At 31.6% G+C, this 24,497-nt stretch overlaps 4 protein-coding genes across 4 annotated transcripts in view; 2 read left to right on the forward strand and 2 right to left on the reverse strand.

The window, feature by feature from the left end:
- Nucleotides 1-442: 442 nt before the first annotated feature.
- On the forward strand, nucleotides 443-7,011 carry LOAG_04342 (ATPase; the record flags this gene model as incomplete). Its single annotated transcript, XM_003139879.1, has 18 exons — nucleotides 443-581; nucleotides 781-914; nucleotides 1,012-1,153; nucleotides 1,353-1,855; nucleotides 1,992-2,145; nucleotides 2,422-2,493; nucleotides 2,684-2,854; nucleotides 2,985-3,064; nucleotides 3,304-3,447; nucleotides 3,852-4,019; nucleotides 4,449-4,588; nucleotides 5,002-5,113; nucleotides 5,249-5,394; nucleotides 5,763-5,861; nucleotides 6,055-6,169; nucleotides 6,272-6,365; nucleotides 6,593-6,748; nucleotides 6,923-7,011. 18 exons carry the CDS (start codon nucleotides 443-445, stop codon nucleotides 7,009-7,011), a joined length of 2,658 nt encoding a protein of 885 aa, XP_003139927.1.
- Nucleotides 7,012-10,041: 3,030 nt separating this feature from the next.
- LOAG_04343 (cytokine inducible SH2-containing protein 5) lies at nucleotides 10,042-13,276 on the forward strand. Its single transcript, XM_020446572.1, has 7 exons — nucleotides 10,042-10,592; nucleotides 11,146-11,291; nucleotides 11,657-11,743; nucleotides 11,855-12,010; nucleotides 12,335-12,524; nucleotides 12,723-12,786; nucleotides 13,030-13,276. The coding sequence occupies exons 1-7, from the start codon at nucleotides 10,540-10,542 to the stop codon at nucleotides 13,252-13,254; spliced, it is 921 nt and encodes a 306-aa protein (XP_020303109.1). The 5' UTR covers nucleotides 10,042-10,539; the 3' UTR covers nucleotides 13,255-13,276.
- A 5,949-nt stretch (nucleotides 13,277-19,225) lies between these two features.
- Nucleotides 19,226-19,606, reverse strand: LOAG_04344 (hypothetical protein; the record flags this gene model as incomplete). Its single annotated transcript, XM_003139881.1, has 1 exon — nucleotides 19,226-19,606. The coding sequence occupies one exon, from the start codon at nucleotides 19,604-19,606 to the stop codon at nucleotides 19,226-19,228; it is 381 nt and encodes a 126-aa protein (XP_003139929.1).
- Nucleotides 19,607-23,601: 3,995 nt separating this feature from the next.
- Nucleotides 23,602-24,497, reverse strand: part of LOAG_13678 (protein-tyrosine phosphatase) — a gene marked incomplete at both ends in the record, with an annotated part of 2,980 nt that continues 2,084 nt past the window's right edge. The window contains one exon of the mRNA XM_020448711.1: nucleotides 23,602-23,808. Within this exon, the coding sequence (XP_020301167.1) occupies nucleotides 23,602-23,808 (207 nt within the window). The remainder of the gene's footprint in view (nucleotides 23,809-24,497) is intronic.

A 24,497-nucleotide genomic window follows, 5' to 3' on the forward strand; every position in this document is an offset into this window, starting at 1 on the left:
AATATTATATTTATATTTGGTAATATATTTATATTATATTATACTATAATATTACATTATATATATATTATATTTATTTTGGAATATTATGTCGATGTGGAATATCATGTGGATTATTTGCGGGATATTTTTTGTATCTTCCAGTTTTCTGTATTTGCCTCGTTTCATTTCTCTAGCAGATAGAGATTTTTTATTTTTTGAATTTACAACGATTTTAACGTTTTGATTAAAGTGTTTTTTGTTTTGCTTAAAATGCTATCTGGGTTAAAACTTTTGCCGTCGTCTCAGTTTCATTTTTGATTACTTAAATGTTTTCTGTCTATCCAGATTTGTTCAATGATTGAAATGAGACTCGTCTGTTTGAATGTAAAATTCAATCGTATTGTAGTGTGTGAAAATCCATCATTTTATTTTTTATTTTTAGTTTTTAACGATATTTGAAATGCTACTTCAGACAATTATTCAGTTATTCTCAAAATTTTTTAAACTGTTTACAGCTGATGATGAGAATCCATTGCCACGTTCGCTACGTAAAGAATTACAGAAGAAACGAGCGAAAAAGAGGATTCTGTTATCGTCTGGTAATGTCCTTTATTCCCGTGTTCTTTATTGTTGTCCTTTAGTTCTTTCATTCTTTTTTTTCATTCTTGGTTGAATGGATCTTTAAAGAATTGTCCAAAACATTCTTAGTAACTCTTTAATTGAGCACCAATAAGATAGTGAAAACATAACTCAAAAATATGTATAATTGTTTTTACTGGTATGCTTTCTCCTTTGAAGACGATGAGGACGACCTGCCACCATCAGCTTCTCAGGGCCGTCCTCCTAAAAGAGGGGAAAAAATTTCTTTGAAAAAAGCGGATGGCAAATCGACGGAGAGTTTGTTGAAACGAACAACGGATACTACTACTGATGTAAGTTATTAAATTGTGCTAACTCAACATTTGTTGGACATGTGTTTTTTTTCTTTTTGCGAAATTTTGCAATTACTTCTTCCAATATACGATTCAGGAAGAACTCGATGAAAGGGAAGACATGGATGAATTCGTTCCAGCACCGCCAACAAAAAAGAAACGTTGCAGAACGCCACCAGGTCATGAGAAGCTGAATTTCAACCGCATTGATGCTATCAAAAAGAAGGATTCTCTGAAAAGTTTGTTGGAATTGTCTTGTCAGTTGGTGTAATTTATTTTAAATTTTCCTTAAAATCGAATTTTAGGAATTACTTACTCTGGGTTAATTCGAAATTTTCAGAGAAGGAAGCGAGTCTTGTCCCGGAATTGGAGGCAATTAATCCAGTCGAATTCTTCCGCAATTTCGGCAGAACATCCACAGAAAAAAAAAGAACACAGAACAAAGTGGGAACGCTACCAAGAAAACAAGTCCGCCGAAGAAAAGTGTTCAAGTAACGATTTCACCACAAACCTCGCGAAGAAAATCAAAGCAGGAAGCAGCTCTAGAAAGCAAAGGCGGAGGAGAAACGGTTGCCTTGAATGGTGAAAACTGTAAATCATCTCAAGCACCAGTACAAGCAATTAAAATGAAAAAAACCCCCAAAACTGCTTCATCTGCTTCAGTTAAATCAGTAACAGCAAAGAAGGATGTTACTATCTTGGAGCAAGAAGAAGATCAGATGCAAGGAACGAAAAAGCGGAAGGAGGAACATGAGACAAGGAAAAAATTTGAAATAAGGAATGAAACAACCGATAAAACAAAAACGAGTGGTATTGCCAAAGAAAAAAAAGTGTCAAGGAGCCGGATGGCTGAGCAAAAGTTGTCGAAAATGAAGAAAACTGTAGAATTGAAGACTTCGGAACTTGATGAGTTAGCGGAGATTGAAAGTCCTGCTCAGACGGTAAGTTTATTGTTTAAATTTTGAAGTTTTTCCATGCATATCAAAGAATTTGTGCTGATACTAATAAAAGATCTCTTAGTCAAACGAGTCCATAGTACAATTTCTATATATCAGATTCGTGCATGACAGATTTTAGGAAGCATACTTGCCATGGGTTGATAAATACAAACCGACCAATGTGAAACATTTAGTTGGACAAAACGGGGAAAAATCTCCAATGAATAAATTGCTGGGTTGGCTCCGGAATTGGGCAAACAATCACTTAGGTGTAGGTGGCAAGCAGAAAAAAGGTGAGTGGAATTTTTCTTTAAGGAAATAAGAAGTAAATTTTCAAATAAACAATATGAATTAATAAGGTAACTCATGATCTTCCTATAGCTTCCTTCTATCAGTTCTATATTGACGGATATCGAACTTCTCGTATTGTAGTTTTTTTTTTTTTTTTGCAAAACTTTTCGGCTTTTGAATTACGTTGTAGCTCTTTTACATTACGAAGAGGCTAAAATTAAGAAAATTTCACAGTTTATGTGTCTACTTTATGTATACTAATGTGTAACATTATATAGCACGGCCTCCTCCTTGGTTAGCGCAAAGCGATGGTACAACTTTCAAAGCAGTGATGCTAAGCGGTCCACCTGGTCAGTTTTCTATATTCACTGTTATTTTCTCACAAGAATCCTAAACTTTAACTGTGCCAGTGCTTTTTACTTGTAAATTAATTGTACCATCACTTGTTTCATTATACCCAAAGTGATTATAAATTTACATTGATTAGGGATGTCAAGTTTTTGTCCTGATTTTGAACTTTTAATTCCGTATTTTTCCAAGGCGTTGGTAAAACCACGTGTGCTGTAATGGCTTGTAAAGAACTTAAATTGCGGTATGTGGAGAAAAATGCGTCAGATGTGAGAAATAAAAAAGCATTAGAAGCACAAACATCGGAAGTAATCGGTTGTGAACAAATAGACGATTACTTTAATGGTTCGGTCGCACATAAAAGTAAATTTTGTTAAACAATAAGAAATCCTGGAAAATGAGACTTTATTTAAGTTAAAAACTGAAAAGATAGAGTTTAATTGGCGTACTTGAAGCAGTGAAGTGTCGATGATCAAGTTCTTTCTTCTTGCAGTAAATACATCCAACGAGATTACTCATGTGCTGATTATGGATGAAGTAGATGGTATGAGTGGAAATGATGACCGGGCAGGAGTAAGTTTTGAAATTACAAAAGTTATCTATTCATTATTTATTTCTAATACAAATTTGTTGGTTAGTGTTTAGACCGAAAATTTGGTATCGATGCTTCAAAAACTAGGCTGTCTTAACTGTGTTTTGACTTGACTATCAAATAACTTTAGTTCTGGGTAAAATCCTCATATTCAAAGTTTAGTTCCAGATATCACTGAAGTAACCGTAGTTCCGCTGAGGTTCCAATATTTTGCTTGCAGATTGCTGAATTAATACAAATGATCAAGCAAACACTGATACCAATAATTTGTATATGTAATGATCGGCAATCACAAAAGATGCGTTCATTGGTAAATTACTGTTTTGATGTGCGCTTCCAGAGACCACGTGTTGAGCAGATCAGGGTTAGGTTCTTTCTTGAGCAAAAGTTCTTTTTGTTTGTGCTTGTTTTTTTTTTAATTGATTTTTGTGTTGCTACTTTTAATTGGAATTTCTAAAAATCTCATCACTTTGCGAGGTTTAGAAATGTTTCTAACTTGATGATTGCCCAATCTATGTTCAGCAAATCCTAGACCAGCTAAGAAGGAGAAAAACAAAAACGAACTCGGATAAACAAAAAACCAAGTTGTAGAAAACGACATTGTATAAGAAACTAAAAACTGAAACAAAAACTAATTCAAAAAAACTAGATTTTAAAAAATAAATTCCTTTTTGTCCAAAATACACCATGAATTTGACAAATTCAGTAATGAATGTGATTTATTATGAAAATTAATCCAGATATCCTTTATTTATGTAACTTTTTCAGGCCAGATTGCTTACCATCGCATGCCAAGAACATTTGAAAGTTGATAAGGAAGAAATGGATGAAATTATTGAAGCTGCGCAACATGATGTTCGTCAATCAATTTATAATTTACAGTTGTTAAGCTCAAGTGGAAATGGAAAGGAAGTGCAGAGTAAAGATGCTGCTGTTGTAAGTTTTCAATCAGTACTTGTATGGGATTTTGTAGCCACTATGTTTTGAAAAAATATTTCGGAGTGGAACCGTTTCTCCCGATAATATCCGGCAGTTTTGCCAGGTAAGGTTTGATTTTAGGAATAATCGTAGAAATGATTTTGATTTAGATTTCTCTAATTTGTAGAAATCGTTTTTTTTTTTTATTTGAAATAAATGCTTACACTGAACTGTTGGGAAAATTTCTTTTCATATTTTGACTTGTCCATTTTAATCTTCCTAATTTTCGTTTCGGACAATAGGTATACTCGATACATTTTGTAATCGCAGTTTACATATTAATAATACTTGAATATTTGAGCCGCCATGCCAGGAAGACCAGAAATGTACGCGAAATAGAAAAATAAAACAAATCCAGTTGAGGATAAAAATGAAATTATCTTACAGAATCCCTTCGAAGCAGCGCGTCGCCTTTTGAACACTGACACAAAAACATGGGAGAAACAACAGATGTTTTTTGTTGATCCTTCAATTATGCCACTTTTTGTGCAAGAAAATTATCCATTTGTGCACAACTCAAAGATGAGGTGATTTTCAAAAAAAGAAAAAAGGAAATCAAAATAATCATTGCATAACTTTCACAAATTATTTTGATCTGCACATCGTTGGAATATTCACTTAAAGTAATTATTCAACCTCTGTGTCTTAATGATATAATTATATGCACTTTTTAAAATAACTTTAAAAGCATCTGCGAACACATTATCTCAGGAACAACCTTATCCATTTATTAGAGGAAAGTAGACATCCGACTTCTGATACGAAAATAGTTTATTTGGATTTTCCAAGATATGGTTTACTGTACTTTAAATATTATCACCTTTAAACGTTATTGTTGTTTCTCTCACATAGCGATAACTACATGAGTCGAGTTTTCCGAATTAGTTTATGTTTTACTTGATATACCTATATCAAGTGGTCAGTGTTTTATGAGTTGCAGTACTATTGAACGGCTGTCTGCATTGAGGAAGGCTGCGAACAGTATCTCAGAGGGCGATATAATCGATCGAATTATTCGAACAACAGGTGCATGGACACTGCTTAATGAACAAGTTAGTTGTTGTTGAAAAAAAACCGTGGGCATATATTTACTTTTGAAGTAACATCGCCAACATATGTTTCCTTGTTTTCTTGTGAACTAAAAAAAAAAAAAAAGTGCTTCAAATGCATATTGAGTTTATTTATAGGCGTTCTTTTCATCTGTGGCACCAACTTTCTGCATGAACGGTTATATGAAGGGAATGATTAATTTTCCTTCATGGTTGGGGAAAAATTCGACGTTCAATAAACGTCAGCGATTGCTACGTCAGCTGACAACTCACACTTATCTGAGGTTGGCATTCTTTGCAGTGGAATACGTATAAGTAAAGCATGTCAAAAAATAAATCACCTCTATATGGTAACTTATTTGAAGGTGTTTCTAAGTGGTAACTAATGAAAACTTGGCAGTAGGCGTACTACTTAACATATAGATTTTGCCTGATATGGTCATGTAATAAAAATATGTGATGAAATAATGTTTTATCTATTACAATGACTTCCATGTCAACCAGTCTGTAGTCAAGTATCGAAATTTTTTATGAATTTGAGGTTATTTTTAGAAAATTAATTTTTCAACAATTAGCTTATTTCAAGGTTGTTATATATCTTTTTGTATTTTGTATTTCATCTGGTTTTTCTCACCATATAGTAAGGATTCAGAACATTTGCTGCCGTTTACCCTATGGTGCTTGATTATGTTCCTGTTCTGCGACAGAACTATTGCCGCCCATTATTGGATAAGGAGAACGATGGTGTAAAGTTAGTGATCCTTTTTCATATTTACTTTGAAAGTATATTGCGACATTTAATCTGTCCAAGATTATGGACCTTAGCTTATCTTCGATATTTGGGACATTTGATTTATAGTGTTTAATGCTTTGTGCCTGTAAAGATATACACCATAAATTATTTTGGAAGCAATCTTCTTTCCATCCTCACAGGACAATTTCAGTGACGTTATCAGTCTGTACAAGGAATACAATTTGGTCAGAGATGATATCGAATCAGTTGCTGAATTGGCTGTTTGGCCAGGCATGAAGGATCCAGGAGCTGCTATTCCAACTAAGGTATTTATTTTCTTTTCTCGAAATTTTGGCTAACTTTTTCTTTCATTTACTGAGTTATTAACTTCCTCGTAGAAGATCTGATCTTTCGGTTCTTTTTTTCAGGTTAAAGCAGCTCTTACACGAACTTTGAATAAGGAGCATATTATTTTGCCATATGCTTTGCATACTTTAGTAAAAGGACGGAAGAAATTAGGAGGTGAATTTTTATAATTTAAAGGATCACTGAGTCCGAATAGTTGCGCATGGCACACTTAATTTTATCAAATGATTTAAGTTCTTGTGGATTGGCTATGCAACGGCCTTTCAAATGCTAGCAATCATGTAAGCATTCGAGGAATGTTTGGAATGAAAAATTAGGACATATTTAGATTTCATAGAAACTTATTGTGGTGGAAGTTTCTACCTAAAAAAATTAATTTTAAGGCTTAGATTTGGGTGTCGAAGTAGACGAAGAAGGTAATTTGGTTGAGCAGATCGATGATGAAAATGATTTTGAAGATTCCGGCGGAGAAAACGATAATGACGATACTTTTACTGATGTCATAAAGAAAAAAACCAGTTCTGCTAGTGAAAGTAAAAGTAAGGACAAAAGTTGTTTGTCGGTGAAAGAAATATGAAAGAAGGCATCTGTTTTTCCTGATTTCTTTGAAATTTGTGAAATTTTTTTTCCCAGATGTAAGGCGGTCAATTCTGTAGAAAAAACACTGCATTTAAATATATATTTTTTTTTAAATGTATTAATATATTTTTTAGGAACACGCGGTGGGAAAACTGGCGATGGTGGCAGCCGTGGAGCACGTGCTAGCCGTGGAGCTTCCAGCAGAGGACGAGGTAAGAAGTAAAAGAGCATCTTGACTCGAAATCCCTACGACTACGTTCTTCGCAAGAATGAAAGAATTTCTCTAAGTTTTATTCTTGAGCAAATAATAAGGTGAAACATCTGAATGTTATCTTAGTCACTGATGTAACAGTTCATATTTTATACACCTTTCATAGGAGATTTTTCGCACTAAGTTTTTAAATCGCTTTTTATCCTTTCTGCTTCGTTTTTGGCCATATCATTTTTTGCATACAATGTATCGACAAATAAATTCTTTTGTCAAATTTTAAAAAGTATTAGTTTGTATCATTTCTCCATTGTAGCAGTTGGTAAATAAGACCAATATGAATGGTTTTTTATATTGCAAGATGATTTGTCTTTGTTTTCAGAATTCCATCTTTGTCATTTCGCCTTATTTTTTCTTAGAAATCTTATCTTAGAATCTAGCGCCATTTTGATGTTTTTGATGTTCTTGAAGTTTACGGCATTGTGTAAATGTTGCCATATTTAGGCATATAATTTGATTACGATTCTTATCTTGATCTGTTCGTATAAGCTTATACTTAACACTTTAATATCATAATCTTCACATGTGCTTTATTCAGCATGATCTTGAATTCATTATTTTAATTTATGCATTTAATCTTTTAACCTTGTATAACTTTGCTGAAATAAATTTCACGTTTATTGATGTGGTCACTAATTATTGATTCGCCAATGAACAAAATATTATTTGCATGAAGTGCCAAGTTCATTTTTCCCCGTTTTTATTTACTCTTTTAATTTCGGTTTCTAAGATGCTATTTACGATTGATATTTTGTGGAGTTATACAGATGGGAGTATAGATGAATGCGAAAGTTTTAGCAAGGATCGAACTTAGTTTCGAAATCCTCACTTTTGCTTCTACACTTTTGCACTTTGAAAGCAATACAGTAATAAATTAATGTATTGCAAAAGTTCGGCAATTGCTATTATTATTATTGTTAGTACTTTGAAAGTCTTGAAGAGTATGATAAGCTGTCATTGTTCTCCAATCAGACAGGATTGAACGATATCTATTCGTAGTGTGACATCTATTCTAAGAAACTTTAACTGAACCAAAAGTATACTGATGGATTAGTTGTTAAAAGTTAGATGATCTAAGCTGTCAACAAACTAATCCGATAAATTGGTCCCATCATATGAATTAAACGAGAACGTTGATGTGCTAGCCGCGATAGTGTATTGTATCATTAATATAGTTAATGATTGCCACAACGATCTCCATTTATCAATATATCACTTAGGCTTGACTTGTCAATTATAATTTTATCATCGTGATAGGTGATTTTGTTTTTCTTTTTAGCACGTTTATTATCTCGATCATATCAACTTGCATTGTGAGCCGTTTTATATGATTCGAAAATGTTGGAACAGGTATGATATTTTTGAAACGAGCCATTTTCTATCAAAATTTGCTAAGAGTTTGTTAATTTTTGCTCATAGTAAACATAATCTTATCCTTCAATTGATGTGATACTTTTCCTTGTTTGGAATACTGCATCATTAGTTGTTTGCAGCATTTTTGTTAATGTGTTCGGTTTGAAAAGAAAATTTTCATCAAATACTCAGATATCCCTTTAGGACGTATGAAAGGAGAATTAGTGTACGGGGAGACAGATGTTTCAAATCTTTAACTCTTGAAACGCAATTTATGAAAAAGTATAAATTTTTACGAGAGAAAAACTATTTCAAATGTGAAACTTTAATCTAAACTAGCTTTTCGTTACAATGAAATGAATTATCGACTAATGATTATATCGACTTCACAAGATGTGTTTAAGAATCTATTGTGTTAGGTGTTTAGTGGATATTTAAAGGTTTTTCTTTTTTTCTACTGTACAATTTCTATTATTTTCCAGCGGGTTATTCTGGTAATTTATTCACTTTATTTAAATTATTCAGAAATTTCTTTTTTCTTTGTTATTTGGTAACTTCTTATCAGTAATGTTGTGTAACATATATTTATTTACATAGCGAGGAACCGATTATGGTGCAATGATAATCAAAGGTTCAGCCGGAATTGTGATAACTGTTTCATTGGCTTTGATTTTCCTTGTTATTGGTAATATGGTTTATCAAACATTCACTCGTAAAGTTGTTTTTTGTGAAAAAGTTAGTCGTTTTCAAACTTTCGATTCACACCAGTGGGGGATTTAATTTTATGTTTGACTTAATGTTATTTTTATTTTTTCTTTCTGAAATATTTCACCCTAATAAAATTACTTCATGGACGGATCTCATGGATTATTACCTCGCAGTATTTACAGTTGCTTCTGAGATTTTTTGTATCTAACAGAAATTATTCAGGTAGCAATTAGATCTTCTATAGGAATTTCACTCATATTCTTTTTGTGATTTATCTGTGCTATGCTAAACTGAATTACATCAAATGCTTGAATGTCTTTCGATGAAGACGTTTCATAATTTGTAATGGTACATCGTAAAAAATCTTATAGTTTTGTCGTATTTGGAATCAGTGATGCATTTGCTGTTAATAGCAAGACATAAAAAGTATTTAGATCACTTCAGTTGTCGATGTTTGGAAAATTTTTCTCGTGATTTTGCATAGTATTACTGAGTTCCATATAAAATGGCCAACGATCATTTAAGAGACTTCATTCTATTCTAATTTTTGTCTTTTTTTTTCAGAGGAAGCATTGAATTTCGGACATATACATGTTGCAATATCAAGAACAGTAATTTTACAAGGTACAGGGTTTCTTTTCCGTCATTTGATTCCTATATTCAAATTATATGTATAGTAAATTTGATTAGAGCAATACGAGATTTATGGAATTGGCAGCAATTAATCAACTTGCAAAATGTAGTATAAGTGTTTTTAAAAAAATACGAAATTTTAAATAAATTGTGAAGATATTATCCCTTGAAAATCGGCTGATTATTAATTGCTGATCTGATCCAGATGTTAAGTTTTCGGATTTAACGAATGATTTGACAGTTAGTACTGCTGTATAAAATCAGAACGTGATTGGAAGGTTTGATTGTTGATTGTTTTTTCAACATTTTTTAAATTTTCATTTGTTTGAAATTTTTGACAGTTTTTTTCGAGCGTTGTCGTTTTTCCCCTCACTATTTTCACTTTAATATTATTGTTGAAGGCCACTTTGTGAAATTTTAAAATCGATTTGTTTGTTCGTTCTAATATATCATTAATGTCCAGTTATGCAGTGCAGTATGTGTTACGGCGACATGTTGAAGGAAGCCATGAATTGGTTTTTAGAAAAAGACCTGCTGTGACTTCATTATGTTTAATTCATATGCTGGTTGAACTGGTAGTAGTTTTCAAAGCAGTCATGATGATTAATGTGGAAAATTTGCTGTGCGGAAGAAATGTTATTGTGATTTAAAATCTGTTTTGCCGGGAAATATCATTTCACAGGACTGAAATGTTGCTGTTCGTATCGCAGCTTTATTTTGTTGACGTCATCATGCATTACAGCATTTATTAACGTTTTTCTGTTCAACGTATCGATCATTTTATAAACTATGTTAAAATCTTCCATGGAAGCATATTCGAGAAGAAGTGGAACTATTATAAGGTAAGTAGAGCACAGTTTCTTTGACAGAATATATTTGATCATTTGTTTACTGTAATCTTCAATTAGGCTATTAACATTTACTCTACTAGTTGTTTCGCTATGACAGTTTATCCTCATTTCCTTCCTGATTTATTTATAACTACCTGATTTACTTCGATTAAAATATTTGTTTGGTTGCGGAAATTTGTATAAAAGTTCCTTAATTCATTGATAGTAGGAAAGCCATATGTATCACATCTTGTTATCCGTGAAGGAGAATGCATACTGCTTGACAGTTCTGAAAATTTATGCTTGCATGGTAAAGTTTCTGAGATAAGAAGAAACAAAAATGTTAGAAATGAATTCTGTCTTCTTAGCTCAATACGATTAGGACTAAATGTATCTTGGTGATAATTTTTAATGGTAGTATACCATGTTTTATTAATTGTAGTTGGGTTTAATTTCATTCTGGAGACTAGAGTTACAGTGTAAATAAATTATTTTATTATAAAGAGTTGAAAATTCAATTTTGTTGGTTCTTAATAAGCGTTCTCCTCCCCTTTTTTTTTTTCAGGCGCATTCATATGGTATTATTGTCGTGTTTCCCGGTAAATATTATTGATGATGAAAGATTAGATGTTAATGAAGAAACGGGAATGAATACAGAATTGAGAGAAGTTATTGTTCCATCTGAAGTTAATTCTCAACAATCTGTACAAGGTATATTGCTGTAATTAGGGTTAACATATTTGCTTTAGTGAGATATTTTGCTGTGCGAATAATTCAATCGACTTATCATTTCATACGAATATGTCCGAAAAGCATCTAGACCAATGCGACGTCGTTTTTGAATGTGTTAATCATGCATCCATTTCGTTCATTTGATGCCATGTATTTGTTGATAACAGTTGAAGATGTATTTTATATCTTACTCATTGAAATCTGCAGGAAATATGACCGTTGTTTTAACTAAATTCATCGCATATAGAGCTTGTCATATTAACTGGTATTGTCCATATTTTTCTGATTTGAACTTCAAATAACGATTGATTATCAACTTTCTGCTTATTTGTTTACTTTTTCAGCCACCAGAAATTGTCGGCTAAGCTTTCTGCTTGCTGCTGATATTGGTGCCGAGCAACCAGAACCAGCTACACGAACATTGCTACAGGGTATAGTCTTCATTTTTCAACACTGGAAATTTTACATTGTGTCTAATCATATAAACTATGACTTTTGTTAGCCATATTTTACAGCAGCTTATTTTCGCATGTTTTTTATAGGTCTGGTGCCGAAGGATGACCCATACATAGTGCATACATCAGTTCACTATACAAATTGCCTCGTACCAAGACTCGATTTAATTGTAAATTCATCGTATTACTGGGGCATTATGGATCGTTATAAGGCGGAAGCGCTACTGGACAACAAACCAGAGGGTAAAATTTTCTGACTTATGCTAAATTATTGGTTATAGGATTGGCAGTACTCTGAGCGAATAGGCAAGTTATTACAAATTTTATTTTATGGGAAATTCGTATTTCTAAGAAATGTTATTACAAATTTTATTTTATGGGAAATTTGTATTTCTAAGAAATGCATGGTTTTAAAATTGTATTTTCTTAGAACTGTAATTTGACATTTCAAAAGTGTTGTAAATAGCTTTGCTAGCCATTAGTAGGCAATCTTTCAACAATGCTACTTACCTGTTAAGATGTCCTTATAAGACACCAATCAAAGGAATGCTTTCCTAAGCATTTCAGGTACGTTCTTGTTGCGTGATAGTGCACAATCAGAGTATTTATTCTCAGTATCGTTTCGTCGATATAAACGTACGCTGCATGCACGTATTGAGCAAAAAAATCATCGCTTCAGTTTTGATTTTTCTGATCCATCAATTTATTCTGCAAGCACGATAACTATGCTTATCGCATATTATAAAGATCCAATAAAGTAAGGTTTTGGAGATATGGAATAAGAAAGTGTTTTACGATAAGACTAAAATTATAATTTGTTGATACTGAATGAGGTATTTTTTATTAGATTCGGTTTCTTGACTATTGGGTAACTAGTTTTTTTGATTTATTGTTACTGCTGTTCACATATGAGGTGAATTATAACATTATTTTCCCTTAAAATATCGATTTTCAGGTGTTTATTTTTTGAACCACAGTTATCGGTACCTCTTCCAAGAAACTTTGTTTTTCCACTGCAGGTCAGTATATGTATTTTTTTTTCGGTAATTTCAAAAGGAAAAAAGTTATTCGATAGCTGGCATCATGAATATCATGGCATTGCCAAGTTGTTACCAGAAATCTAAACTGAAATACTGAAATTTTAAAAAGTTTCAACATAATAAGAGAACTTGTCGCACTTCTCAATATATTGCCAATTATGAAAAATCGGGATTCTGTTCTTTGTAAACACCTTAAACTGTGAGAAATTATATTTATTTTAGCATCTCTGCCGTGCTCGCATAGCAAGTTTGACGACTTACGACGGTGTCGAAAAATTGAATTTGCCAATTTTACTGAAGAGTTTTATTAAAGAATATCATTATAAACATCCCGTGAAAACGGTGAATTATACACCGGATACGGATCTCTTACACGCTTACACCTTATCATCGACTGAAACTACGATGGATGGAGCAAGTAGTGCTCCATCTCAAAGTAGTACATAAGTTAGTCATTGTTATGGTGAACCTTATTTGTAAAATTTCGAATAAAATGTGATTTAAAATGAAGTGCAAGAAAATTCTTGTATGCTTTATCTCGTTATTTTGTATCCTCAAGATTATTCATGGAAACCTGCTTTAAATATGAACCAAAAATTAACAGAAATTTGACAGTTCAAGCAGAAAGGAGGTTTTATTAACGGTTTTACTTTGTTGTATGTTGATTCCAGACACACGTATTTCTTCCAAGTGAATATTAAACATTTACTCCCAAAAATGTAATTTTAGCAAAAGGTATGTAAATACACGATTTTGGATTTTTTTGTTTTTACGGCTAACGATGGAAATTTTCACGTCTTTACTCATTATAAAGTGGTACGGAAACAGAGTTTGCCTTTAATATTTAAATATGCTCGATGATCATGTATGAAGGTATTTTATATTGTTTCTTATACAAGACTGCTTTCTGATTATTTCTTAATAAATAGTCGGGATAATGCTATAGTGTTATGTATTGATTTATTAATTCATTTATGATATACTATAAAATAAACATTAGTTGCCCAAAGCATCTATCATTGTTGGCAAACATCGTATTCGGTTCCAAATTTTGCATTCTTTCATTTCATCCAAAAGATGCAACATCTGAGAAAGATATGGGATGTCAGCTGTGGTTGCACTTCGTCTTATTTTATCCGTTGATAACACAAACTGTCGGTGATGCATACATGTAAATAGAATAGCCTTCTGAGTGTGAAACTATTTAAATACAAGAAGAAGTAATCATCATAACGAATTGATTAATTTGTTAGTCAAGTTAATTGACCACAGAACTATAACTGAGATGACAATCATGACCAATTTTAAAATAGTAATACTATTCAAATGATTCTTTATTGGGTCACAATTTTCATACAACTTTGGAAAAAAGAAGGAAAATCTACCTTTTTGAAATAACAAGTTATGCAAATCACTCTTAACCTAATTACTCCAACTTTAAACCATAGTGATTTGAACATGTCACGTACTTCAAATATTCGTTCCATCTTAATAGTTTAACTTTTTGCTTATTATATAAATTGGTCGATTTCATTCTATTGTTCAAAAATATTATTAAAAAATGATATATGAATAAGAAGGATATACATATATATATCCATTCATTGGTTATCTACGGTATTTGATGAGACAAATTTTGCTTATTCATCTAATTAGGGAAGTACCGCATAATCACTGCATCATTATTGATGGGATTTGAATGTTTTATACCGTATCTAACAATGAGTTTTCAGTATTGTACAATGTATTGAGCAGTTTTCAGTGGTTTACTTCGATGATGATAAATCTGGCATGCAGATGAGAAAAAAAATAAGTGTGAGCAAGAGATGATGTCCAGAGGTCATCCCAGTCTCCTCTATCTGTCCATCTTTTTGGTTAATTGAAAACATTTCAATGATTCTATTTCGTTCAATTTGACCTCATATGGTAATGGATGAATATCAGCATGTTGTATTGTCGTAACAGGAGAGAAGAATTGTGATTTGCAATAAGTTAGAAAGAAATGTGTGCAATGGCTAGTTGATTCAGGTCATTTACTAAAGTAGTGTGAGCGCTAATTGTTGCATGTGATTATTATTCCGCCGAGTAATGTTGTTTTGTTTTCGTTTTCGTCAAAACTTTTGAGGCATCTTAATGTTTAAATATTTGTTTGTTCTTTTTGATATGGTTACAAACTATGCATTGCCTTAACGATCGAGAAGGTATTTTATACTATCTTCAATAGATCACTAAACAATGATCGCACTTTTTTGATTCCCATTTGTTGGTTTTCTAGAAGAAGAAGGAGTAATAATTAAAATTTGAATGATAATTGGTAAGATAAAGGAATGAAATTTTTAACAAAATTATAAATTGAATTGACATATTTTGGAAATAATTTCAAGTATGCTTTAAGTAAATTAAACTTCAAATTTCTTATACGTTTGAACTTTTAAGTGATTAATTCATACCTTTAATATATTTTGCTTCAATGAAGTCGTAAAGATTACAGTCATTAACATACTTCATAATTTGTTGTGAACACAAGTTAACTTCACGAAAGCCAAAATTAGCTTTGCAATATTAAGATGATAACCAATAAATTTTTCCATTCCAAAGCCTAAATAATTATCATAAACAAATGTAATTTTTTCTTACGGAAATCAAAAAAAAAAAAAACGAAATATATAAAACAATTTTCCGAAAAAAAAAAGAAAATGAAATCAAATGTTTGGTATGTAGTCTTATATTTGAAAAAGTTGCAAGCTAATATTTTCCATCTTTTTTCATAAACATTCGTACTACGATCTTTTTGATAGCGTCAACGCATCGCAAATTGTATTCCATCACTGTTTTTTACGAGATATACTTTAAAATTACATCTATAATACGAGTATTTTCAAATTTTACAATCAAAACTTCAACAACATTGAAAAATTTTTAAACTATATTATTACTTAATATAGTTATCGTAATTAGATGAAATTATATTTGATAAGAATTGTTTGAGATAATGATTTCTTCATCTTTCCTATCTTGATGAATAGGAAAACAGAGACAAAAAAAAGCTGAAACACTTATAAATTAATGTCTTTTTTAATTAACTAACCCTTACCAAGTGTTCTAATAGTTTCCCATTCTTTGTCTCGTAATTCTATCAACATAAATTTTTCATTGATTTTAGCATTATCAAATCATCATAATGGCTAAAATTCTAATATCTAAAAATTCCAGGTGTGCCAAGATTGAATTATAAGCAGAAATTGCATTAGCAGTCGATATAGCAGCAGAACCATGATTACTTAAGGATGAAATTCCACATCCATGTTGGAAGTACTTGCCATAATCTGTTGATTGTTTACAAATAATTTATCAGATTCCGTAATCACAATATCACAAAATTTACTTCACTTTATTTTTTTATCAATTCAAAGTGAATTAAAAAAATACATGAATTTCAAGCAGAAAAAAAAAAGAATAACAAAAAGAAATACAAATATATTAATGATACATAGAAAACATGTACACTTGACTGGAAGCCTAAATGATCTAAAAAAAAATAAACTATTTAGGATGGAAGAGAAGCTGAGTAAATTTTTGAATACAATTCCCGAAGAATTATTCCTTCCCTGATAAGGATAAAATTTCAAATTTCAAACTTTTTTCCTTTCCTTCGTTTTCAGACGACAACCATTGCCTTACTTATTTAATTAACTAGCAATTTTGTGAGCAAAAAACATCCTCTATATTATTATCTAATATAATATCTTAAAGAATACAATAAACAATAATTTTTATAAAACCAAATGAAATCTTCTTTTGGCATATTTCGATAGCTATCAAAAACAGCACGCAGCACAATCAAATGATCACTGCGAATAGCTTTTATTCATATTTTTCTTTGTGAACTTTTACATGTCTTACAATTACTACAATCTCTTGCTACTAATACTTTCATTTGCGTTGAGATGAATGGATAATACTTATATTTATCCTTTCTTTCAAATAAAGGTCAAATCAAACCAGCAAAAAATCATTCAAACAGCTTCAATTATTTAAAAAAAAAAAAAACAAACTGATATAATCTTTGTAACAACACATTTCACTGATACATTCACTGTTCGATGTTTCAAAGCTTTCAATCAACATGTCAATCCATGCTCACACATCTTCCTTTGTCAACAATAGTTTAGCGACGAATGGTACATAAAATAGTTGCGCGAAAATCAGTTAAAACAAAATGTTTATCTTATTCAATTTTATTGAGTATTATAGCATTGTCGTATATTTCATAACGGGATGGTTACTCGTCCCTTTGTCTCTTTACAGAACTCTTTATAGATCAATGTAATGATCATTTCTCATTTTATTATTTTTCTTTTTTTTCTTTCTGAGTTTTTTCTTTTTTTTTTTTTTTTTTATTCTTGTAATTTTGATTTGGCTTCAACCATTGTTGCAGTTCATCTGTTGCATATATTTATGATAACTTTACTCTCTCAATTCATTTTTATGACTTTATAATAGACATTTGATTTTCCCTGATAACTTGTGATCAAGAAATCAGTTATCAGGCAAGAAGTTTATGCATGGCAGAAAATACAGTACCGGAAAATGAAAACTTATCAATTAAACGAATGGCACAGATGACAATAATCAAAACTTGAAAAATTGAATACTTTTTCTTATCGGAAAGCCAAATTGCTTAATAGCAGAGTTAGTTGTATTTGGCTTACTATAACAATTTATGTCAAATATTGAATCACATAAGGGAACCTCAAAACAATATTTACATTTCTACTAAAAAAGGAGTATAAAAATTCAAGAAAAAAATAATATACATAAATCGTTGAATCAATCAACAAATAATAAATGTTCACAGGTTAGGTTTTTCTATCATCTTCGTTAAAAACAACAAAGAACAACTATGATGAAAAAAAACCAAACCAACGGCTTATACAAGGAATATAAGGAAATGTTATAGATAATTAACATGACAATTCACTGATATAACTCTTATAATTACATCCTCTTATTAAAAGTAGAAATAGTTGTTAAATAAGTTTAATTTATCATTTTCCTATGAACGACAAGTTTGATTAAATAAGGAAATAAAAAAAAATGAAAAGGATTTGCAATTAATGGAAGCATAATTAAAAGGGTCTATTGAAAGCGTAATTAAAAAGATCTACAATTAATGGGAGAACAATTAAAAGAGTCGACGAATTAATGAAAATATAATTAAAAGAAAGTACCGTTAATGCAAATATAATTAAAAAAATTCAAAATTAATTAAAATGCAGCGAAGAAGTTGAAAAATTGCTATGAAATGGAACTAAATAATACCTTTTACACAAAGAAATACAATCAAAATACATTGTCTAAAAATAAGAAAAATTCTAGTAATTATGACTAATAATTATTAATTTGCAAGTAACATATAGTTAGATTCATTAAATATCACCGGAAAAAGTTTCCAAATTGAAAAACAATTGCGTAATAAATAAGCATAATCAAAAATGTATGAATAATCACAAACAATAAATAAAAAACAATAAATTATAAATAATTAAGCAATAAATGCAAATGCAAATATGCAACAGAACTAGACATATAACATTATTTTTCATTTCTACTCCAAAATTTGCAATGATTATTTGAACTGCCTAACATTTGAATATAACAATAATTATCCTTACACCAGAAAAGAAAATAATAGAGAACAGTAAACCGATGAAAACATTTCGTATAAAATATTACCATTAATACCATATCTTACAGTAAATATATTAATATGTTAATATGAAGAAATGAAAACATATAAAAATTCATTTAAAACAAATCTATAATTGTAAATTATCAGAACTTAAAATAGATGAAAATATTTAGCTATGCCTGAAGAAACTTAAATAATTGTGCGTTTCTATGCGAAACAGTTGTGCGTTTTTATGTTTCCTCCTAATCCCTTTAGTTGGGACAGTAAATTCAGGAGCCCCCTTACCATTCTAAATGGTTCTTTATTTGAGCATCGAACTCTTTTTAAGCTTTTATATAATTCTTCACTCTTTGTTTTTTTTATCACCATATCGTTCATACAAATTCTCTGAAGCCAGCGGGTAATTTTCTTCATTTACCATGAAGCCGCTTATTTATTCTCTTGCTTCTCCTGTCAAACTATTTAATAGATGCATGAATTTCTGTGTGGGCGTTAAATTCGTTCTCTTGTGAATTGATTCTTCAAACTGGTTAATAAATTGGCCCCACATTCTCGGGTTGTCATCAAATTCTACTGGATCTAAAGTCGGTGGTTTACTGGTCGTGATTATCTTTTCAATTAAGTCTTCTAGACTCTTCTTTTATCCTTCTATTGCTGCTGGTTCATTATCTGTCTTTTTACACTTCACTTTAACTTCTGTGATTGTTTCACTTATTCGACTTAGTTTCATAAGAAGTGAAGCTCTTTCACAATAAATCTTAGTTCCCTTATCAAATAGTCTTCCTGTATAAGTAATCTTCGTGTAACGCAAGTGTTATTCTCCCAATCATCATCATTTGCTGAATGTGACAATTCTTTCCACTCTATTTTCAAATCATTTCCCTCGGTGATTATATCGTCCAACACTATTACTTGTTTCTCAATATCATATTTTTGTCCTTTTAACCATTCCATCGTTCTTTCGTAACTTAATCCTTCTGCTAGATCCTTTTTTCTTAGTTCTATTGCCTTTTCAACAGCCTTTCCCGCAGTGTTTGCAAGACACTTCAAATTTCTTGTAATGAGATAGGAAAGAGAATTTTCCTTTCTTGATTCGTTTACATTCATATTTTCTTTCGACCTCACTTTCAAGCTTTGTTATAAGCTGATGCGAATAAGAATTATTCCCTTCTTCGCTTCTTTCTTGATTGAATAAGACTTTAATCGCTTCTTTCTCGATCGAATCCTTGGGTCGCTGGTTCGAATCGGATTGGTTGGAACAAATTTTGTCGCCGATTTTCTCCAACCGCGACCAAAACTGAGGGTTCTTTCTGCCTCTTTAGTTGTTAGTACCTCAAACTTGGGTAATTGAACCTTTATTACGATAAATTTATTAATACAACAACGAACTTGCAAATATGAATCGATACAACAAATTAATAACGAATACACAAGAACAAAAAAGGCAAATCACGCCCGATACCTTATATCCAACCGACCTCAATGAAACACATTTGAAAAAATGGATTAGTGCTCAGGACCCTCTGCTTCCTCGACTGGGAGGGTCCTTGTACTGCTTTATGTTTACAAGAATTAGCTTCCTTATAGAGTATAGGGTTCTTTGTTATTGCTATAGGGTTCTTTGTTAGTGCAAACGTAAGACAATATGAGCATACAAAACAAAGATGCCTAGCTTTCAAAGAGGGAGATTATTATCCCTGTTTCTACTTGCGACATCAGCGACAGTTGTATTAGTAAATTTAGCATAATAGAAGATTTAATTACCCAAGTTCGAGGTACCACTACTCAAAGAAGTAGAAAGAATCCTCAATCCTTGTCACGGTTGGAGAAAATCGGCTTCTTCGACCCTCCCAGTCGAGGAAGCGGAGGGTCCTGAGCACTAGTCCATTTTTCAAATGTGTTTCATTGAGGTCGGTTGGATATAAGGTATCAGGCGTGATTTGTCTTTTTTGTTCTTGTGTATTTTGTTCTTGTCGTTATTAATTTGTTGTGTCGATGTCATATTTGCAAGTTCGTTGTTGTATTAATAAATTTATCGTAATAAAGGTTCAATTACCCAAGTTTGAGGTACTAACAACTAAAGAGGCAGAAAGAACCCTCAGTTTTTGGCATGGGGACGTCTACGAACTATAATACAAAATTAGAATTATTGGAATGTTACGATGAGCATATTGAAACCTTACTTGAGGAAGAAGTCAGAGAAAGGGTAAGAAATCGGAATGGAACATGGCGAGTATCTTACCTGGCCCACCGAGCAGTAATAACACATCAGAAATCCACGACGAAACTTAGTATTTAACGCATCAGCAAAGACGAAAGAAGGTCCATCATTAAATGAATGTCTGTACAGGTGGCCATTAATGATACCATTATTAATAGGAACTCTATTACGGGGCAGACAAGGATGTTATCTGGTGATAGCCGATGTAGAGAAAGCATTTCTGCAAGTGAGGCTAAAAACTGCAAGTCAGAGATGTCATCAGGTTTCTATGGTTAAAAGATAAGACGAAGGAAGTGACTCAAGAAAACCTAGCTTCTTACCAATTCAGGCGAGTTCATTGCAGCGTGTTATCACCACTTTTTCTCCTAGCCGCTGTCATTAGATATCTACTGGATGAAGAAAGCTCTAAATTATCAGCAGAAGTAGCAAAGAATCTCTAGTGAGTTAGAAAGTAACAGAAATGCGCAGGAAAGGATTTCTTTAAGCAAGATGCACTTAAGAGAATTCCATGCAAACTATGATATTGAGGTAGACAGTGAGCAAGAAATAACAAAGACCTCTATCAGACTGTTAGCATTAGACAAGCATTAAACAATTTAGACCGACGGAATCGAATGAAATAATATCAAAGATGAGTTTACTTGGAGCTGGAAAATCCCAGAAGACCTTCAGACTAAACGCCAGGTATTACTGTGGGGACAAGATATGAGGGGAAGAAAATTCACAAACAAAAGGATTGGAACATCAATATATGACCATATGCAAGAGACTTCATCATCAATGGAAATATGGCGAGAATACCTAGGAAGTGTCGAAAAAACTCCGAAAATCATAATGCAAATTTTCCGTAGGATTACCGAAATTAAAGCTACGTTCAAACAAAAATTTCACAATATCCAACAAACGGAGTGACGAAATCTTGTAAAATTAAAGCAATGAAGAGAATATAAGCTAACAATGGACAGCGTAAAACAAAAACGTCTCAGTAACTATACAATGGACAGCGCCAAAGGCTGGCCATATCTCCACGATAGCCCCGGTAGAGCTTACAAAGCTCCTCCTTAATTCTTATGTATATATATGGAAAAACCCCCAGACAGATAGTTCAGTTTCTACAATCGAACAGACGACACATCTTCGCCTGTCCTCCGCGGCCAAACCAAAACTAACGACATCTTCGCATATCCGCCACCACTGGACAACAAACTACGATATTCTTCTATTCACTAAATACATTTCTCGTAACATATTCCCAACTCAACGACCTATCAACTAACCGACAGTTAAATTATTGTCCAAGACAACTACAAGGAGTTTGTTAGTGTTTATTATTGTTATTATTATATCATGTTTATTATTGCTTACCAATTCATCGTGTTATATACATATATATTTTATATCCTTTTTGTTGTTAACTAGTAATATTGTGTAAGAACAATATTACATCCCGAATAAATCGCCGAGAAACGAGTTCAACAGAAAAACAATTTCCCAAGAAGAAGAATTAAGAAAACGAGTTCAGCACAAACACCGCGGACCTTGCAGCCGAATACGATGAGAACCCGAAAATGATGAGCTGGTGTTGTTGAAAGGAGACTATCCCAGAAATACATGGAGAATTGCAGGAGCTATCGAAAGCGATAGGACACCTCTATCCATTGGAGTTTCCAAGTAAGGATAAGGTGCAGACCACACTTGCCTCGGGAGTGCCGCTGATATCGCGAGTAGTAACAAAGGAACAATAGTTTCCTTTGTTGAAAGCGAGACATCTTTGTTTTGTATGCTCATATCGTCTTATGTTTGTGCTAACAAAACACTATACCAATGTGCATTCCACAAGGAAGTTAATTGTTGTAATCGTAAAACGATACAAGGCCTTCCCACAAAAGCAAGCGGAGGGTCCTGAGCGCCAAGTCACTTTACAAATATGTTTCATCGAGGTCGGTTGGGTATACGATATCGGGCATCATTTGGTTACCTTTGTTTTTAGCAGTTTCGTCAGGTTTTTGTATCGATATCATAATTGCTTAGCTCGTTGTTGTAATAATAAATTTATCACAATAAAATGTTCAGTTACCAAAGTTTGAGCTACTACTACCCAAACAAGCAGACGAAACCCCCAGACGAAAAAAAGTCATTGTCACGATTGAAGAAAATCGGCGACACCGCTAATATCTAGTGAATTACCAAAATAATAATGATTGTTGATCTTCGGAATTGATACTTTTTTAAATAGTGAAGTATCAAAATTGTTATTTGACCTTTGAAATTAATGCTTTCTCAAATATATCAATGAGATAAAATTTCATAAGCAATAATGTATGAAATGACCCTATGTAATAGATGATTGATTTAAAATGAAATTTTAAAATGGAATACAATCTAAAGGCATAGTCACATATAATCGATAAATATTTAACAAATGATCTAATCGAAATACATCTATTTACAATTACTACAAATGATTTGATTATATTTGATCAAACCACTTATTGAAAGGCGCTTATCATCTGTAACTACATTTCTTGCTCTTCCTCAGTGTTTTCAAAAATTTTGATTATTTTTCTAAACATTTGTTTACTTTGTTGTTTATGCTTCCCTTTCAAAATTTGCCGTCCATTAAAATTGTAATCGGCAAAAATTAGCATTAATTAATTTTCACTCCTAATAAACATTGTACGATTGCTTTGTATAATCAAAATCTAAAATTGATTATTAATCCTCTTCAATCTACTATTTGAACAACAAATTTGATTTCCGGTATAATTCAAATTTATTAAAAGCAATTTTTACACATCCATAAACAATTTCATATTCGCGATATACAGTAATGGCATGTCATACATTATGGTAACACTAATCATTATTTGATTACGCACAACTAACCCGGACGCTGTTTATTTTTTGCTAAACGATCATTAAATTTTTTCAAGTATTTTCCATAATCACGATGAAATCGTCGTATACATGTATCTTGTGGCAATGATTTCACTGTTTGCATATATTCGATTAGACAGATATGCATATACAAATATTGCAATGCTGATTGCACCGAATGTAATCGTTGATGGCGAATCTCTTTAACAACCTATACCATTCAATTCCTGTTTATTGTTATTATTATTATTATTATTTTATTATTACTGTCACTATTACTATCACTATTATTGTCACTTGTTATTATTACTATTATCGTTATTAATTATTATTTTATTATTATTATTATTATTATTATTATTATTATTATTATTATTATTATTATTATTAATTATTGTTATTATTATTATTATTATCATTATTACCATCACTACCATTATTATCACTATTACCATTACCATTTTTATTATTAATTATTAATTATTATTATTATAATTATTATTATTTCATTATTATTGTTGTTATTATTATTACTATTGTTTTCATCCACTATTATTGTTATCACTCATTATCATTTACTATTTCCATTACTATAACTGTTATTATTATTATTACCATTGACATTATCATACAATTATTACTATTAAAATTTACTATTGCTGTTAATTGCGTTTGTCTTATTACTTATTATTATCGGCAATATATTTAATGGAAAATGCAATATTCAAGTTTTCGATTATAAAATGGGGATTTTTAATAATGAAAATTCTTTGTCAGCATGTTTTTAAATACTCGCTTTTCTCTAAATTTCAACAATAACAACTCTTCTCGAATTAAGCATTTAGGTATGCAAATAAATTCGATATCTTTGCATAAATGGTGTTATCCGATCTCATCATA

This window comes from Loa loa, assembly GCF_000183805.2.
Source record: "Loa loa unplaced genomic scaffold supercont3.560, whole genome shotgun sequence".
NCBI classification, from domain to species: domain Eukaryota; kingdom Metazoa; phylum Nematoda; class Chromadorea; order Rhabditida; family Onchocercidae; genus Loa; species Loa loa.

What these genes read in the sequence shown, in the direction of transcription:
- LOAG_04343 (XM_020446572.1), top strand. Translation starts at nt 10,540, where the DNA reads ATGTTAAAATCTTCCATGGAAGCATATTCGAGAAGAAGTGGAACTATT. An exon ending in TATTATAAAGATCCAATAAA is followed by an intron (nt 12,525 to 12,722) that starts GTAAGGTTTTGG and finishes ATCGATTTTCAG; the next exon opens with GTGTTTATTTTTTGAACCAC. An exon ending in ACTTTGTTTTTCCACTGCAG is followed by an intron (nt 12,787 to 13,029) that starts GTCAGTATATGT and finishes TATTTATTTTAG; the next exon opens with CATCTCTGCCGTGCTCGCAT.